The sequence below is a fragment of the Tachypleus tridentatus genome, chromosome 13, assembly GCF_004210375.1.
Source record: "Tachypleus tridentatus isolate NWPU-2018 chromosome 13, ASM421037v1, whole genome shotgun sequence".
Lineage (NCBI taxonomy): Eukaryota > Metazoa > Arthropoda > Merostomata > Xiphosura > Limulidae > Tachypleus > Tachypleus tridentatus.
Genome location: NC_134837.1, coordinates 230,426,851 through 230,446,420, shown reverse-complemented (window position 1 = coordinate 230,446,420; position 19,570 = coordinate 230,426,851). Strand labels below are relative to the sequence as shown.

Genomic DNA, 19,570 nt, shown 5'->3' with positions numbered 1-19,570 from the left:
TGCTATTGCTAGAGGTAGGACAAATAAGATTTTAGGTTGTACTTACAGAAATATTCAATGCAAGTCTAAAGAGATTGTGATTTTATGGCAAAGGTTACTGGTTAGTCTTATGAAGTGTACTGTATTAAATTTTCTGCTCCTTAACTTAAGGAGAATATTGGATTGTTGGAAAGGGTTCAAAAAAGGGCTATTAGAATAATACCTGAAAGGAAAGGTTCTCATACAAGAACAGGTCAAAATCTCTAAAACTGTTTTTCACTTAAAAATAAGAAGAGTTAAAGAGGATCTGATTGAGGTGTTTAAGATTATTAAGGGAATCAACAATGTTAATACATTATCCTTTTTTTTATGCTTAATGGCAAGAATGGTAATATAAATTTTTGCAGTTGTCTTAGAAGTTATCTTCAGCTAGGACAGTTTTACTTTTCTAACAGGATAGACAGACTTCAGATGTGGATACAATAATGGAAGACTTTATAAATATTTAAATGATAAGGAACTTATCTGAGCTTGTATTTTTTGGATTTATTTACTTTAGAGAAGAAGACAGCCTCAATAAATCAAAAGGCTTCTTGTTATTCCCAAACGTTATGTAACATTCAACTGGAAGATATAAAAATGCATCCTACATATATTTTGAGAAAGAAAAATATACTGGTGTCCCCTATTACAAAATTAGTCCTACATGCACTATAAGCAGAAAATTTTAATTTTAAAAGTATAAAAGTTAAAACCTGTCAGATTTTATCATTCCAAAACTAAAATAAGAATGTATTTTTATAAGGGTATATAGATTTTTTTTTTTAATTTTCATTTAGGTTCAGCATTCAGTTAACATCCTTGTGAATAGGATGCAACTAGTCATAAGCTTGTATTAATCCTCTTCTAAAATTATTTACCACAATGATTACTCCAGAGTTACACACTCACTAGGCCACTTCTATCATCTCTTCAATGCGATGTTAGTCATACCAAAAAGAAGGAGTAATGTAATGGTCTACACAAGTTAATAGAAGATCGGAGTTTGTAAGGGACTAAAACAAGCAGGAATTAGTGTTATAGTAAATATTTAAATAAAAAAGGAATAATAAAAACGAACCAGAAGGAGAAATAATCTAATTTCAATAAAACATAATATTCAAAATTTGAATAAATACAAGTCCAATAACAACCAGAAATAATATATTTTAACTATATCTCATGAATTAACTTAGTTAAACATAAACCATGGTTTTTATTAAGTGGTTAGATTATGAGGTTACAGCTCATGTGACTAGGTAGCTTTCATAATTTTTCAAAACATTAAATTTGTATATCACAACTAAGAAAAGCTTGTGCCAGCTTCATAATAGGTACATACCAAAATTCAAAGCACTATTGCTAGAATATAAGTTAACACTTGAATTTTTAGTTATATTCAATCTTCTTTCAAAAGCATATATAACATAAAACTTTAATTTAAAGCATAGTAAGCACAAATTCTTTAGTTATTTTGCTCTCTAAGTCAGAGACATAAATTTTTTCAACTCCAGCTATCAGAGAAGATTAAATGAATTTGGAGCAATAAGTAAGACCCTATCACATCTTGATTTTGAAGTACCCTTTAATTAAATATTTTATTTTTATTTGTATAATTATTTTTGGGTCTCTTTGTTGCTGTCTATTTAAATGTATTATGTGCAGGCATTTCTCCAAATTCCTATCTTGCAAACTTAATACCTACTGTTGTTATACTTTTAAATGAAATACCAAAGATTATATTACAATTTTGGTGTCATGACCAAGATTTAGTTTTGCAGAGTTTAATTTGAATGCACTTTGTTCAGTTTGATTCTGTTTTTGATGTTAAATTTGTAAGCTTGATTACAAAATATGTTTTCTCAAGACAAAGTAGATCTTACGATGGACAGAAAAAAAAGCTCCAGGACACAATCTGCAAGAACTTAAAGAGCCTTCTCCTAAACCTTGAATGGTGAAAACTACATGTACATTACAGATCTATCCTTAGAACCAAGAGCTTGAAAGCCAACTGAGGTAAACACCAGATGATAACTAAGTATTACATTTACTGGTTTCCTTTCACATGTATAAAAATATAGTAGTAGATGGTTTCTATGGGATGCCTATATGCTCATCAATTAGCACAGACATAGTAAAGTATGAGTCATGGTCATTTTTGATACAGTGGGACATGCAGGAAGAGCTACAGCACTACCACATAAAGCAGCCAGCAAGGCCCACTGACAATGATTTGAGATTGCAATTAGTAGCTGAGCTGAAAGTAAATCAACATAAAACATGCAGACCCTTACACATCACAGCATTATGCACTTAAATCAGTCAGAGACACAATGTTTATCAGGATGTGTGTCAGCAGAAATCTGAAAGATATGACCTCCTCAAATATCGGCAGCAACACAGTTACAGAGCAATAAATAATGACAGAAGGTAAATGTTTGCAACAATGTTTCCAAATGGTGATGAAATGAAGATGGTTAACTCACCAATGTTTAAAGATATATCAAAGGAGAATATTTAAGGCATATTGTCTTCTCTAATCATTCAATTGAAGGAGAGTTTATGCAAGGTCTGAATTTGGAAGGTTCAGTGCCAGACATTATAAAGAACTTGGATAAGGAGCAACCTAATAGCTGAAACACAGTTAGCACTGAATTTTCCTATAATTTTGAACATGTGAAGAACCATGCAATTTTAGGGTCAAGAGAAAGGTTTCAGAACATGGGATTCATTGAAGCTTAGACACTTAAGTAGATTATCTGAAAAAATGTATATCAGCTAAAAATCAGGAGAAACTCTTCATAGAGAAGAAAAAGGCACCAGTTGTTGGTTTCAGTTTTATTTGTAAATATTACAGTATTTATTCACTTCTTTAGAAAGCATCACACTCACTGGTGTCTCCTGGTCCATCAAATAACCTCCATGCCCCTTTTTAATAGCCTCTTTATATTCCTCATGAGCTTTCTCTTTCTTTTTCACTTTCCCTACAACATGCTTGTTGTTGATGTAAGCTTCAAATCCACATACTGCTGATCCAGTTTCCAAAGGAAATACGTATTTGGCTTCCACTGGTTTCTTATGGGGATTTTTATAGACCTGGAATACAACCACCTGAAAAATATGTAACAATGGTTAATATAAGATTACCTAGTACACATATAGAACTCAATATTTTGAAGTACCAAACTTTAACTATGTTATTTTGGCTCAAAAATTGAATAACTCATCACATTCTATTAACCCTGTTCTACAATGTATCCTTTTCTGAGCATGATACAAAGTTTTAGAGTCTTACATTCAAACTTTCATGTTATATCAATAAGTATAGCATAAAATCTTAAGTAGTAATCTATATTTCAATAGTATATAAGCTTTATATTCTTAATTCTACAAGGCAATAATTTTAAATATTCTGAATTTTCCCTAATGTGACACATTTTCTCCAGGCATCTTCTCTTCAGTATTTGATCCATCACCCTCCAAAAAGCATGAAATTAAATGCAAATTATTCACTATAAAATCATTGCTGCTCAGACAAACCAAAGGTTTTATAGCTTTCAATTTTGTTTGGTTATAGTAACAGAGTTATCAAATAGAAAAATCAGATCCTGTCCTGCCATGCTCATCTGTCATGCCCTCTCTTTCAGGATTGGTTAATAGTTCTACCTTATATTTATTTACATGCTATCTATAACCAATATAAAGTCAAGATTTTTATCTATTAAATGAAATACTAAAGATTTTTGTTCTGGTTGGAGAATCATCAACTTCAATCAGAGTACAAGCTTTATTCCAGTGACAAAGTTAATGAGTAGCTTTAATGAATTTGTAACAGATCTTGTCACATAATTAGAAAGCCAGAAAAATTTTGTGCATTAGGAGAAAGTGTGTACTTTTGTAAGTTTGCAGTCTATATTATTTGGTGAATTATTTAATGCAATACTATCATTAGTACAAAAAAGTAAGGTTAAGTCATCCAAAACCAACAGCAAGAAAAAAAGATTAGGTAACTACTTTATTTTTTTTTTTCTGTTTATTTTTTTTTATTATCATAAAAGCTAAATATAAAAATAAGAATATGTTTAGTTTAGTTAGGATTGGATTAGGTAAAATAAGTAATAATGTAATAAAATGTTTCATGAAGCATGAAAGTGAACAGCTTGTGGGTAATATAATTTGATAGCATAACATTTGACCCAAGTAATATACAACTTATAATGGTGTAGATACTAGTCAGACACAATTCACTGGGCAATAAAACATTAAAATTTAACAAAAACTAGAAGTATACTTAAAGCTACTTGGGATAAACAAATGTAGTTCCATGTTACAATGTGTAGTCATTCTAGAAAGAAACAAAGAGTAATTTAGATTTATTTAGATTTTTTTCCAGTAGTTACAAGGTTGATCAAAGTAATTGATTCCACACAAAGTTAGGGCAGAAAAAATAACAGATAAAATATAAAGCTTTACTGAAGAAAACTGTTTGTGTTGTATTTAGGAGGTTTTTAGGGATTACACACACAAAATTTGAGATTTTTGAAAAAGGTTGTTGTTGTTTGTTGTTTTGAATTAAGCACAAAACTACACAATGGGCTATCTGTGCTCTGCCCACCATGGGTATTGAAACCCAGTTTTTAGCGTTGTAAGTCTGCTGAGCCAATGGGGAGCTTTTGAAAAAGGAAAAATATTTTTAATCTTCACATAAAAATTAATTTGTTCATGGACTATTCAAAACAAATAATTAATATAACTGTGGACAACTTTTGTTTTTAATTTATTAACCCTTTTGCTACAGGTCAGGAGTCAGAGGCCATGTCATCACATTTGTTGATTTGCATTTGAAATTTTATTGAATTACTATTTTATGAATTTATTTCAATAAGTTTAAAATCAAATTGTAGATAATAGTTCAAACTTTAATATTATACACAAGTTAATTTCTTAATTTAAGAGTAAATATTAAAATAGCACATCCAAATATAGATTTCAGTGAGTTGTAATTTTTACTAAAAGTTCACCAAATTTTGTGAAAACACACATGATGTATCAAAAATTATGGTGCAAATATTTAACGTGCAAATGTGTAGATGAACTCATGTATATTCAGTGATGTCAAGAAAACCCACTTGTAGAGAAAAATATACATGTAAAACAGCTCATTTGGGTTGAGAAAATTCATGTTACATACTACAAGGTTATCATCTCACCACTAATGCTTCAGGAAGTTAAGAAAAAGACAAGTGCTTTAAATTCAAGTCTTACAAATCTCAAAATAGATTTAAATCTGGAATGATACTTCTTAAAAAGTGAGAAGACATAACAACTAAAAGTAATTTTTTCATAAATAGAATCCTACAGTAGGAGTTGTGAATAAAGAAACAACCTTTTCATGAATACACAAATCTAGCCACACCATAGCATGCCATTGACTCTGGAAGCCACTATAACTAAAACAACTTTAGAATATTGATAACAAAAACAACAATGCAAAATAAATTCAAAGAACGTAAACATATTAGAGACAGAATGATTAAACAGAAACAGATTAAACAGAAATTACGTACAGAAACTATATGATTGTGAATTCAAATTCTCTAGGAGCAATGAACAAATCCTAAGAACAAATAAAAAATTTTATTTAGCATGTAAAAACAAGCTAGAAAACAGATATGTAACCTGACAAAACACTTCAGTAGATTGAAATGTAGTCTTTCTATCCTTTTACTAAGTTTTCTTTAGACAATTTAATCCACTTTCTTCTCTTTGAAAATAGCATTCACTAATAACAATAAAAATCACTTAAACTCAACCTGAATATAAATTTAAATTATAAACTATCATAACAAAAAGTGTTCTTGAACACTAATTAAAATGATAAAAACTGTTTTTAATTTGATAAAATTTCTTAAAGAATGATGACTTGAAACCAGCTTTTCATCAACTAGTAAAAAAAGACATTCTTCAACTGAAAAAAGTGTTATTCAGACATGCATCTTAAACCATTCTGAAAACAACCATTCTTAAAGATTAATTAAATTATAATAACTATCCTTAAACTTGGAAGAAAAACTGTTCTTCAAATCATACAATGTACTGTTCTTCAACCTTAACAAACAACTTAAAAACTGTTGTTTAACATGAAAAACTATTCTTTCTTCTTTAACATTAAGGCAAATCAACTTGAAAAGAAGCATGTGAGAAACATAAACAAACCTTAGACACTAAGTCAAACATCTGAGCTCGAACATGAACTGTTTGAAGAGGCAGAGATAATTGCTGACCTGAAGAATCTAACATCTGTAGACCAACAGTCACCTTAGTCAATGAATCTTCGACATTACTGACATCATCAATATCTAGAAAACAAAAGCACATTTCAAAGAAAGAAGAACTGAGATTCAGTATTTGGATATAAAAACAAAGCCTTTCTAAGAGTTATCAATGGACATCTAGGGAAAAGAGTGGCTTTAATAATGAAATTTCTGGATAATTATAACAAAGACACTGTCTTAGATATTTCAGTAGCTAAAAAGAAACAAAACCAATATCCTTACCACTACGAACTTCAGATCTTGAAGAAAATATAATGTGTTTATTCAATAATGAAAAACAGTATTTCAGAAGTCCACAAGAATGTAGTACATCAGAAATTACTGAATGAAATTAAATTCATGAGATCCTTCATAAATTAAATATCAAATTACAGTAAAGTTTTGTTGTAGTGAACAAAGAATATATAATAATAATAATTAAATAATACTTACTAGTATTGTACTCAAATATTTCTTTTTCATCAAATGGCAATTTACATAAAAACGCATCTTTAACATCACATCTATAGAAATATAAGTCCATAGAAATTAAACTCTGTTCCTCTGGTATGGAAAACTCCACTAAGTAACACAGCTGTTGATGATTTTTATCATACACAACAAATTCATTGTCCTGAAACAACAAAACATGAAAAAAAAATTTTAATTAGATTTATATAAAATCAGGGCAATAACTATATCAGATTATTTCAATTGTGGTTTGAAAATTAAATCACATTATTTCTTTTTATATTTCTTGTTCATCAAAAACTTTTCAAAATAACTTAAATTTGCACATGTATATCTTATTTGTTGTTTCTGATCTTCCTACAGATATAACTGGAGAATTCCTTTATGCTTGTATTGATAGGTTCTCAAGTCATATTAGTGGTGTGAAGGCTTAGAAATACTTATAAGCTGCATCTTAGATGACATCAATAAAATCTGCATTATGGAAGATTTGATCAATTCAAACAATTATATACACAGGTCAAAATTAATGGTGGTCCATTTGCCATTGTCCACCAAAAAGGTTGAGACTAACCAAAAGATTTTCCTGGACTAACTTGTGTGACCACTAAAAAATTAAATTGCCCAAGAAAATCTAAATGTAAGTGACTATTTCCCCTACAAGATAAATAATGTTTATGTCATAAGACAAGTATGTGAACAACAGAGTTACCCTAAGAATTATTTGCAATATTATTCTCAAATAATAAGTCAATTTCTCACTGTTATCTGAAGGATTGTATATATCAGCACAATGGCAAGAGATGACTGAGCTCTCACTCAGGTGGTTCTTACCTGATACAGTGTATCCAAAAGCACGATAGAAGTAGCTACCTTGCAAGACACAGATACAAACACAACTTCAGCTGCATGCTGTACTGTATGCAGCAGTGATCCTGGTTCTCTCACTGCTGAAGGACTGCATGTCCTTTAAAATTTTCTTGAGAAGAAAATATATATTTTGGCCTAGAGGTTTGCACAAATGTAAAAGTCTTCAATCCATCCCTTGGGGAAAGTGGGGATTTCCCAGAAATCTCTTTTCCTAAACTGCTGGATCCAACAACTTCTAAATGGTGCTATATAAATCATCTCTGTCATAATGTTTGCACAAAGGTAAAGCTTTTCACCCAACCTCTTAGTGATTCCACTTTTATAAAGATTTCCCAAATGTAGGTTTCAAATTTGGTATTCATTTACATTATAGCATGTAAATAAGTAGGCATCTTAACTTGGTTTGCAAAAAGCATTAAAACTTGCACTACAGCAATCCTCTGAATGTAGACCATAGACCCATAGCTTCACTAGTACACTTCTAATTCTTAAAAATCCCTAAGGGGCTAGATATAATATGATGTGTTGAAAAACTACAAGTAATGTCTAATTAATTATAATTACGTTTCACCAACTTAAAAAGACATTCATATCATAAATGCTGCTGCTTTAACACTTTTGAAGTGCCTATGTATTTCCAACATTCTTCATGGATGTTGATTACTGAGTAATACCAGTGTATGTGCTCAGTGATTTTATTGTACTTCCAACATATTTTATGTTGGTTTGTATTGCCTGAATAATGATATGGTACTTTATCTGTCAAGTTTCTTTAAAAGAACAGGTTTTTGTTTTCAGACAGGTGGATAATAATCCATTAGTTAAATGCTGTCAATTATTGAGCACAATGATTAATAAGAGCCCAATATTTCCATAGTGCTAATTTATATTGTGTTAAAGGGCTTTTAATTTTAGTTTCTTAATTTTCACATAGCATAAATTCACATCTCACCAATGCTTTACAAAGTTAACATTTTCCTACAATGGAAATGTATTTCCAATAAATACTTACCTCTCCTCCCATAACAGCTTTCCTTGATTTGTGTTGCCTTTTATATGTGCAGTTGTCACTTGCCATTACCTTAAAGACTCCTACCCTACCTAACTTCATGTGGTATACAGCTGGTATAGCTGCACGGTAGCATGCAAATGAGCATGCAACAGCCCTTCACCAACAGGAATGCAACACACCCTTGCAGTATAGATTAATGTCATTGCACTGTAGAGCACAATATGCATTTCAAGATTAGAGGAAAAAAAGATGCACTGGAAGTGGAAAAGATGGAAAGTGTGAGAAGAAGTAAGTACAAACTAGAAAAAAATTTTCAGTGCAGTAAAATGTTAATTCTAATACAACACCTTAACTCCACTCGCATAATAGTTACAATCCTACACTGAAAAGATGGAAGGTCTGGTGGTAAAATTACCTAAATGAGCACTCTTCAGAAAACACATACTAAGAAACCCCATGGAGTCAGATATGCTAATGTCTAAGGCCAAACTCATAGGAGACCTCACTCCATCTGTCCCATGTTTATTTTTGTTGGTTGTGGTGGGTTAACACAAGTCCAAAGTCACACAGCATCATCAATTTTTGTGCATACTGTTGTAGGAAGATTTATTCTGGCTTGTTCTATGACAGTTTTATGTTCTGGTTTATTAAGAGCAACAATAACAAACAAACGACATTTTTTTGGCACAATGATAAGTACAAATACTTAATATAACTCACAGCCAATTAGTTTTACCATCATCAAAGTAAAATTCTACAGTATCAGTTAAGTAAAATTTAGTTTCAACTGGGAAAGTTTGCTTTTGAAAAAAACAAGATCAAGATACATGTGGGAAGGTAAGTCATATATGCTAGAATATTTATGATGAACAGGTCTTCTAAAGGGACATTTATTGGCCAATGACCTCTGCTTATACACAGGTATCTGTTATTAAGTATATACTTTCTCTCAAGTTTCTTTCTGTGTTATTCTGTATGCATCTTAAAACTTTTACATTATTAGAGTCATAAGTACTGTCATAGATCCAGAAATGTTTGACTACAGCATGTTACCATGTTTTATACAAAACTGATGTTCATTCATTCTTGTTCTTAATTTCTTTCTTGTTTATCCTATGTACATTTTACTGCAACTGCATCTAAGTTGATATATTCCATCATTATATTCAATCTTTTTTAGGTTTTTGAGTATTTGTAACTGGTTAGCAATTTTGTTTTGAGAAATGAATGCTACTTTATAATCCTTTAATCACAATGGTTCTGCAGTTTGTTCAGAAATAAATTGTAAAAAGGGTATACTTATTAACTTACTTTGTGACAATTTAAATGCACTTAGTTTTGAGTGCTTCATCTGTTTTACTTTCATTAAAGATATTTAGTGACAATTTAAATGAAATTAGTTTTGAGTATTTCACCCGTAGTTGTTTTACTTTCAGTTTGGAGAAATCTCCATCAATGACTACAAGACCATAATCTCTATACACAAATACTGCTTTTATGTAATTTTTTTTTTTTGTTTGTTTATTTGCTTGATGTCAGAACATATCAAAACCAGACACCACCTAGGAATCAACATTCAGGCAGCAAAAGGAGAGAGGAAAACCAGCTGAAAGGGTGAACTGCTTATGGTGGATTCATCTAGTCCAAAACCAGGCAGCATTAAAATTTGTGTTCTGCTCCTCAGTAGGAGGAGAGTATTCACCATCTACATCAACTGATCACAACCACCCAAGTCTCAAATGAATGGAAATGATCACACTCTGAAAGAAGCCTTCACTGAGCTCCACTCCAGCAGCTAGGAGCTGGTAAGTGGCAAGGACTTCAGGACCCCAATGGAATAAAGTGGAACAACACTGTGGTGGGTCCTGAGGAACCAAACACTATAAGACAGTGCAATGGGTGACAAGAAAAACCCATTCTGAAAAGAAGGTATTGTAGGAAAAAACTATAATATTGGCTTAACCAAAGGTATCATAGTAAATCATATTTGTAAATATCTAAGAAATAATTAAATATAAAAAAAGATTGTGAATTATTAAACATATAAGAAGGTCCTACAAAAATGTGGGGTCCCTCTCTCCAAAAAGTTCACATGCAAATTGTAAACCTGTACACAGACCACAACTGGTGGTATTCAAGCCTATCTCAGTTTATTATTTTGAAATTCAATGCTTTCACATATGTTCAAGATTACATACAAACAATAAATGATTAATAACTTCTCATAGAAGTTATTATAAAGTCAATTCATTATAATAAAATTCCAGTAGAAGTCAATATAACTTGTTTCCAATAAAAAATCATTAGCAAATTAAAATAATTATTGAAATTAACACTTGATCAGTTTGTTACAATAAACAAGAGTGTATCCAGTGGAATTAAGTACCAATACATTTGCTTCCATTAAAAATGAAAAATTAATTCCATTTCTTATGAAAACATAAACATATGCTAAATCAAACTCTTCAAATAAATACCCTAAAATAAAATGAAACTAACATGCATGTACCGTGACTGTAAATGTTTTTTTCATCATGAAAGGTCAGATAATTTATTTCACTTACCATAAAATAAGACTTCTTGATTTCAGAGTTACCAACACCTTGAACACTATCAAAACCCTCTGGAGGAGATGTCAGAGTAGTATCAAACATGTATGTTTCATAAATTTTGCCCAGAGCTACTTTACATACCAAAAGAAATCTTGTTCCTCGTTCTTTGCAAAAGTCAGAGTACTTTATGCAAGTACTGAAATCAATACCAAGTTACAATTATTCTTATACCCCATATTCATGAAATTTATTTTAAATATCTCTATATTATTTCATGCATTAATTTGTACATTACATATCTCTCTCTGTTAGAGTACTTTATGCAAGTACTGAAATCAATAACAAGTTACAATTATTCTTATACCCCATATTCATGAAATTTATTTTAAATATCTCTATATTATTTCATGCATTAATTTGTACATTACATATCTCTCTCTGTTAGAGTACTTTATGCAAGTACTGAAATCAATAACAAGTACCAATTATTCTTATATCCTATATTCATGAAATTTCTTTTAAATATCTATTATTTCATGCATTAATTTGTACATTACATATATCTCTGTTTTTATTAACTATAATGTTTTAACGAGAATAAGTATGCTATTTTGAAAAAGTTTCAGAGACAGATGGTAACTGTTGTTAACAAAACTCTGAAAATAGTTCATATCCATTGAAAACTTGTCCAACTTAAATTACAGATTCATCAATACAGTGATACATTACACTGTGTTAACCAATTTCTTCTTAATTAATTCTGAAATAAAGAAAAATAGACTGTCTGTCTGTGACATTAGTTGCACAGGAAGGTTATAATCACAAGTACTTTCTTTTATCTGAATTAACTATTTCTTTAACAAAAAGTACCTCGCAGAATCAGCAAAATATATTCCTGCTCCTAACATGTCTACATCTGTCTGATTTTCATCATATTCAGTTTGTACAGATACTGGAGGATGAAGACCCCGAGACAAGATTCCCACCAAGTTTTCAGAACGTGTGGCATGATACAATTCTTTGTGATTAGACAGATGATAGAAAAATTCTGCAGTTTCTATATCTCTCTGTACACAAAAGATGTTGTGGACCTGTATGCCAGTATCCCTAGAAAGATAATTACAAACTTCTGCTGTAATCAAGAAATCTTTACTTACAAAATGATATCAATGTTTTTCAGAAAGATAAGATGTTTTGTATCAAACAACTTACAAATATATTAGCAGAATAATTAGTCACCATACATGTTATAAACCTTTTAGAGTACAAAAACACATACAATAATTATATCCCATTGAAATTACCTTCTTTGTTTTAAAAATTTGTCCACAGCTAAATGAGGGTTATCTACACTAGCCACCCTTATTTTTAAGCACTTAAGACTAATAAAAAGACAATTACTGAACAGCACCCAGTAACAACTTTTTGCTACCCTAACTGAATAGAAGAGTTTAAACATTCTTATATAATGCACCATGTCTCCAAAGTGAAGGGTAAAATTTTTTGTTGATGGAAGCTTAGCCATGAATGTTTAGATTGCCATCCCAGCACAGTAACCATTAGGCCATTGACCTCAGTTCCTTCTATATATGCATCATACACAAATGTCTTACAACATGATTAACTCAGCAATACAAAGTTGTAATTTTTAAAAACTGGGTATACAATCATTTATACACTTTACACAGTTACTGTAGCACACACTTTCTTACTCAATTCATGTTTCATGTTCCAAAACTTATTTACAAATTTACGGATATATATTTTTTAATACTTTATTTATAACCTCAAGTTTTGAAGTTAATCTATAAACATACAAATTCTAGATTTAAATTTCAGTCAAAGATACAGTTATATATATTTTATTGAAATACATTTTTAAATTTATGAATTTATATTTACTTCAAATAGGTGCACTGTATTTTTTTTGTATTTTTTTTTGTTAGACCTCCTGAAGTTTGCTTGAATCATTCCATGTCAATTCAACTTTGGGCCACACCTCACCTTACTTTTTCAAAACAAATGTACAGAATTTCAACAACTTAAACAAATTATCAAATTATGGCTGCTTTATAGTAGAGGTTATGAGAAATGTTAAGTTTATATTATTCAGTAAAGTCTTATAAAATGCTTACATTTTGCATAATTGCTATTAATAGAACAAAGAATAAACATTTAAAAAATCCACAAAATGTTGCAATGTGATGTAGCACACAATGGTTGAATTAACATGGAATGACTCATTCATAGTCTGAAATCATTTCAGCAGAACAAATTTTTTTGTTCTATTATAAATGTAATCATTACAGCAGTGACAATGTTTTACACTGCAACAAAAAGTAAAAGCACTTATATGTGAGTTTACACTTGTGAGACTTGCACATAAGTTCAGACACATTCTTTACATTACAAAGTATTTTCATTTCCTACCTCTTTTGTGATTCTAAGATATGGCCTTTAATTCTTTCATATTCTTCACTACTTTCATGCAGGTAGGTAATGTGACATCGAAGAGCTTGATACTTTGCATATTGTCGTCCCTCTGTCATCCAACCTGTTGTCTCACTTACTGAGGCCATATCTCGAAGAACCTACAAAAAGTTTTATAAAATATGTTTTTAAATGTATATGCAAATTTTGAATGTAGTTACTATGTTGTTAGAAGTGTGTGCTACCTTCACGTACCATTTTTTTGTTTCAACAGAAGTATGTGTGTTACATGTGAATATAAGTGCAATTTCTGTATTATTATAGATGTATATGTGTGTATGCTACAGATATAATTGTTATATCCTTACATAGATGTGCACACAGTGTGTATTGGTGCTGTGTTCTTACAAAGGTATGAGCAATGGAAAAGAATTAATAACCCTATATAAGAATGAGTTGCATATGCTAATAATACAGTTACGTGAACATGATATCACAAATAACATATTTAGCAGTTACATAAATATTTGGTCAAGCAGGTTTGAAGTAGAATCAAAAACAATAAATTTTTTGAAGAACTAGATTCAACAGAGAATTAGTGGTACAAACCAGTCTTATATAAGGATTTTACTTAAGGACACTCAGAGGGAAAACATTTTCCTCAATAATATATCACTTTGCCCTCACCACACTTTGTACAAAGAAAAGGGTTGTTATGGCTGGTTTCTGCTTACCTAGCAATGTATAGTTGGTGGCACAAATAAGTATGAGAAATGAAATATTTTGTATCTTTAGTGGAAGGTTATCTTACTCATGGGGATTCAGGTTGTTTCATTTACATTTGAAATTGCCACTAAATCATGAAACTGGTTGAATCAATAGGCATTCAAAAAGAAGCAACTTGAGACCCTTGCTGTCTTTAGAATGGAGTCCAATGGCTTTCAAATATAACAATACAATAAGAACACCAACTAAAACAGATTAACTAATTGTTGCTTACTGATGCAAAACAATGAGGCTATTATTTGTCAAGCAAGTTGTAAAAATACAAAACCAAAATATTATACAAGATAAAAATAAATCAAGTTAAAAACCAAAAAATTTCCAAAAGCAGATTAAAAAAAACTTAAACAGAATTAAAAAGACCAATGGCCTATAAAAATTTAAAAACAATTAAATTGGACAGTGTCACCACTGACGTCATCACTGTAAGGGGTAAACACATGGAAAAGACCTGCTGAAATTGGTGCTGCTGAGCACGATCTTAATGGCAGGATGACAGTAGAATGTGAGTTATTGTGACTTGAGTTTTACAAAGGCCACATGTTGGCGGGTCAGACCCAGATAAAAGAAAACTGTGACCACTGTGTAGCCCAGCCAGGACAACTTTCTCCTTCCAATCATTACAGAAACAAGAAGGCTACGGAGCAACAAAAGGTTTAACCTGGAAAAGCTTGTTATCACATTTTTCACACCATGATGACTGTAAACTAGCAATAAGTTGAGTCTTCAAGAGCTGACTATAGTCCATATATCAAAAAGGAATGGCCATAACAGCACCAGAATAGACACACTTAGCTTCAGTGTCAGCAAGCTTGTTCTTATAAATATCAACATAGCCAGATATCAAAAAATTTTTTATCAATGGAATATGAAGAAACAATGGGCCAAGTGTCATTGAATATTAAAGAGAACAGGGTAAGTATTAATGTGAAGAGAGTCAGTGTAAACAGTACAGTTGGTGTGCTTCATTGCCTTTGCATGATCCAGGGCAAGAGAAATGGCATACAACTCAGTAATGACCACAGAAATTGCAGAGTGAATTTTGTGAGCAACCACTCTGCCACAACAAACCATGGCAGAGCCCAGAGAGTCATCAGTTTTCAAACCATCTGCATAAATGGGAATAGAAAGATGGTTCAAAAGATGTTCGTCAAAGAGAAGGTGGTAATTTCAATTAGACGTATCCACCTTTTCAGGTTTAATCAAAGAAAGGTCACATCTGGGAATAGCAATAAGACATGATGCAATGGACTGATCATTAGGGACAGCAATGTCTTCCAATTCCAGACTAATTTCTTTCAGTTCTGTCTGGATATGAAGGCCTAAAGCAGGAATTGCAGACCATCTATTTTGAAAGAGCATGGCTCATTGAGGAAGAAAGATACAACCCCATATGGTATGTTGTGGTAAAGATTAAAAGTTGCAAATGCTAGAGGTGAAGAGAATATTCATGGGACTGTGTGTACAAACTGTGAAAAGCCTGTATAGAAAGTCAAAGACAAGACAGTGAATGGGGTCCAGCATCTTCAAGGCCAAGGTCCTCACAGAACCATAGACCAGAAACCCATAATGATGTTTGGATCAAATGATGGCACCATAGACCTTGTGTACAGAGCACCAATCTGCTGCCCAAAAAGGTGAAAAAAAAGGACATAGAGAATGTTTAGTGCCCTTGTACATATAACACACAGCTGCTTTATGTGAGAACTAAAAGTAAGTTTACAGTAAAGGATAAGTCCAAAGAACTTTGCCTCAGGATCCACAAGAAGAATAACATCACTGAGACAGTATTTGAGACCAGGAAGTTGGCTCCACTGGTGGCAAAAATGTATGCAAATGATTTTGGAAAAAGAAAAGGTAAAACCATTTACTGTAATCTAATTCAATACATATTGTTTTAAGCTTTCTCAAGGCCAAAGAACACATAAACATGATGCTCTCCCTTGAGGAAAGCTTCCTTGATCAAAATTTGAAGTAAAATAAAATGGTGCATGGTGGGAGTGCTGTCCATGAAACCCATACTGGATGGATGAGAGGAGGTTATGTGATTCAAGGAACCAAACACGAAGAGCATTAATCATCCTCTCTAAGATCATAGAGAAACAGCTTGCCAAATAAATTAGACAAAGATTAGAAGGAATCTTGGGATACTTCGCTGATTTAGAGAAAAAAAGGATAATAGTCTGACACTAAGTATTAAGAAAAACATTTTTCTGCCAGATTAGGTTAAAAACAACCAGAATAATAGCAAGAGAGGCATGAAAGAGATGGTACAGCATCTAACAGTAACCCTCATCAGGTCTGACCAAAGTACTGCCAGATAAATGAAGACCAAATTTAAGTTTCACCAGTGTAAAGGAGCAATTATAGTCATAGAAATGATCAACCAGAAAGGACAGAGGTGCTCACTTTGCCAGAGACTAGATGGCCAAGAAAGCATGAGAAGAAACAGAAGTGCTACATGCATGAGAAAAGCTCTCACTGAGAGTATTAGCCATGCTCTATACATCAGGAACTCCCTTGTCCAGTGAAGAGCAAGATGATAAGGGGATGTAAAGAATTATTTCTATTGACTTTCTGAATCTTATCCCATATGACTTTTGAAATGGTTGACAGTTGTAAACTTAATCCAAGATTCATTTTGGCCTTAATGTCTAACCTGCCAAGCACAAGAATGGGCTCATTGGAAAGCAATGTGGTTTGAATGAGTGGGATACCTGTGAAGGGTATCCCAAGTCTGTTTATGAGCCTTCCATGCCTCCTGACAGGCAGGTTTCTCTCATAGGTGTGGACACCGTGGAAAACATGATGAAGTCCTAGAAATAGAGTGAGCAGCTACCTGGACAACAAAGTCAGTCACTGCCAACATGCTGTCATCTACTGATACCAGGATCAAGTTGTGAGAGAGTGATGAAAGAGGGGAAATTGGCTAGATCTTTGAACAAAAACAGCAAAAGTTTTTGAACAGTTAAATCATACAGCTGTGTATGCATGCATGATATCATACTACATAGCCTGGAATCTGTGTGACATCCTTCCTATTAACTGACATGGCCCTCGAATCTAGTCTAGGTTAAGTTGGAAGATATGGGTTCTGTAACGTAAACATACCCTTAATGTCAATAGCCCAAAATCAGAGAAACTGACAAAACTGATATGATATTACCAATGTAAATTACCAATAAATTACAAATATAAAAATGTTTGTTTATCTACCAACTTCAATGAAATTATTTAAATAAAAATAAAAGATGACAAGTAATAAAAAAAATTGCTAATATAAAGTATGATGCTAATAATTACAGAAACAATTGAGGAACGGGTCACACAAAACCATTCGAAAATCACTAGAAAAGTAGCCAATTCTTTCCAATACACTTTGTCTACAACTAAATGTTGCATTCCTATCAGTTACAAGGATAAATAAAAGCATTTAAATTGAAGAATGCTATAAAGTCTTACAGTGACTAATAACACTATGTAATAAAACTTTTACTTTTTCTTGTTCCTGGGTAGAAAGTGATATTTCCCAATTGCTTATGCCTAAAGTAAAAGGAAAAGACCTATTTTTCTTTTCAAAGACCTGGGTAATGAAATTTTCAAATTTTCCCAATTTCCAAAATATTCCAGGTTGATTCAGAGCTGAGTAGCTGATAGAGAATTTTCTCAAACTTAAAAGAATTTTCAAGAACTTTCTAGAATGTTGTAGAACTTACAAGAATTTCTAGGATGTTGTAAAACTTACAAGAATTTTCAAGAACCTTTTAGAATTTTCTAGAACCTTCTATAGTAATATATATATATATATATATATATATATATATATATATATACAGGGGCTCACCACGCACCACTTTAGTTTAATTTTAGCTGCATAAGTGAACACACAGACCTATTTGATTTTATCAGAGATGGCATCAAGAAGCTGAAAGTATTTTCGAAATGCATCCTGCTATGTATGTGGCCAATTTATCAAGACAAGAGTGAAAAAGTACTCTGTGACAGCATCTGCTAAAATGTGTGAAGCCTACAAGGCATATTTCAGAATACCTGTCAGGGATTCAGACAAAACCCTGGGCACCTAATTTTACCTGTGAGCACTGCAAAAATACTTTACAAGGTAAGATAGACAATTTTTGATTGCTTGAATAATAAGATTTTATATTATACAAATTTTAGACCTTTAAAAATTTTAATTATCTTTTTTTCTTTTAATTTCCAATAGTATAGAAAAAATATCACATATAAAATATTTTGCATGAACCTCTTACACATTAGTTATGGATGAAATAAATTTATTCTTCATAATAACAATTTTATTTTGCTCTTTTGCAGGATGGTACAGAGAGGAAAACAGAGCCATGAAATTTGCTATTCCAAGAATTTGGCATGAACCCACTGACCACTCAAGCAATTGCTACTTCTGCATGGTGGGCCCTTCCAAATGTCGGCCTGGGAAGAATGCATCTGCTACCATTCATCTGGATGTTCCATCATCCACGCCCCAGTGCCACACTGCCCTGAGCTCCCTTGTACCCTCTCTGCCAGAGAGAAAGCAGCCATCCTCAGAAGATAACAGCAAATAAGAGGAGAAGGTAGATATTGAAGATTCAGATTACAATTTCAGAGGTGCAGCTGATGAGAGAAACTCATACTACTCCAACCAAAGAAAACTCAATGACTTGATCAGAGATCTCGGTCTAACAAAGTTGAATGCCAAGCTTTTAACATCTAGGCTCAAGAAGTGAGATTTGTTAAATGAAAGTGTGCAACTCGAACGTTAGAGGAAGTGTCAGTGACATTTTTCAAGTTTCTTCACTTGTCAAGATGGGCTCTGCTTCTGTCACAATGTATCCGGTCTGTGCAAGGCAATTGGAAATGCCTATAACCTGAACGAGTAGTGCCTCTTCATTTATAGCTCATCCAGAAGCCTCAAAGCTGTGCTGCTCCATAATGAGAATAAGTATCCATCTCTTCCCCTGGCTCATTTAGTGCACCTCAAAGAGCAACGTGAGCACTTGCACCAAGATATACTGTACGTTGAATGCTGCTACCAGAGTGTATAATGAAAATATGATGGGAAAATATAGTTGGGGGTTGATACATGAAAGTGATTTACA

At 32.2% G+C, this 19,570-nt stretch overlaps 1 protein-coding gene across 1 annotated transcript in view; it reads right to left on the bottom strand.

Annotated features, from left to right (window-relative positions):
• The window catches only part of LOC143236481 (uncharacterized), a 121,166-nt gene that overhangs the window by 55,808 nt on the left and 45,788 nt on the right, over window positions 1–19,570 (bottom strand). Inside the window, exons 9-14 of the mRNA XM_076474767.1 lie at window positions 13,668–13,828; window positions 12,108–12,344; window positions 11,250–11,433; window positions 6,786–6,966; window positions 6,235–6,377; window positions 2,911–3,129 (exon numbers count right to left, since the gene is read on the bottom strand). Coding sequence (XP_076330882.1) covers window positions 2,911–3,129; window positions 6,235–6,377; window positions 6,786–6,966; window positions 11,250–11,433; window positions 12,108–12,344; window positions 13,668–13,828 — 1,125 coding nt within the window. The remainder of the gene's footprint in view (window positions 1–2,910; window positions 3,130–6,234; window positions 6,378–6,785; window positions 6,967–11,249; window positions 11,434–12,107; window positions 12,345–13,667; window positions 13,829–19,570) is intronic.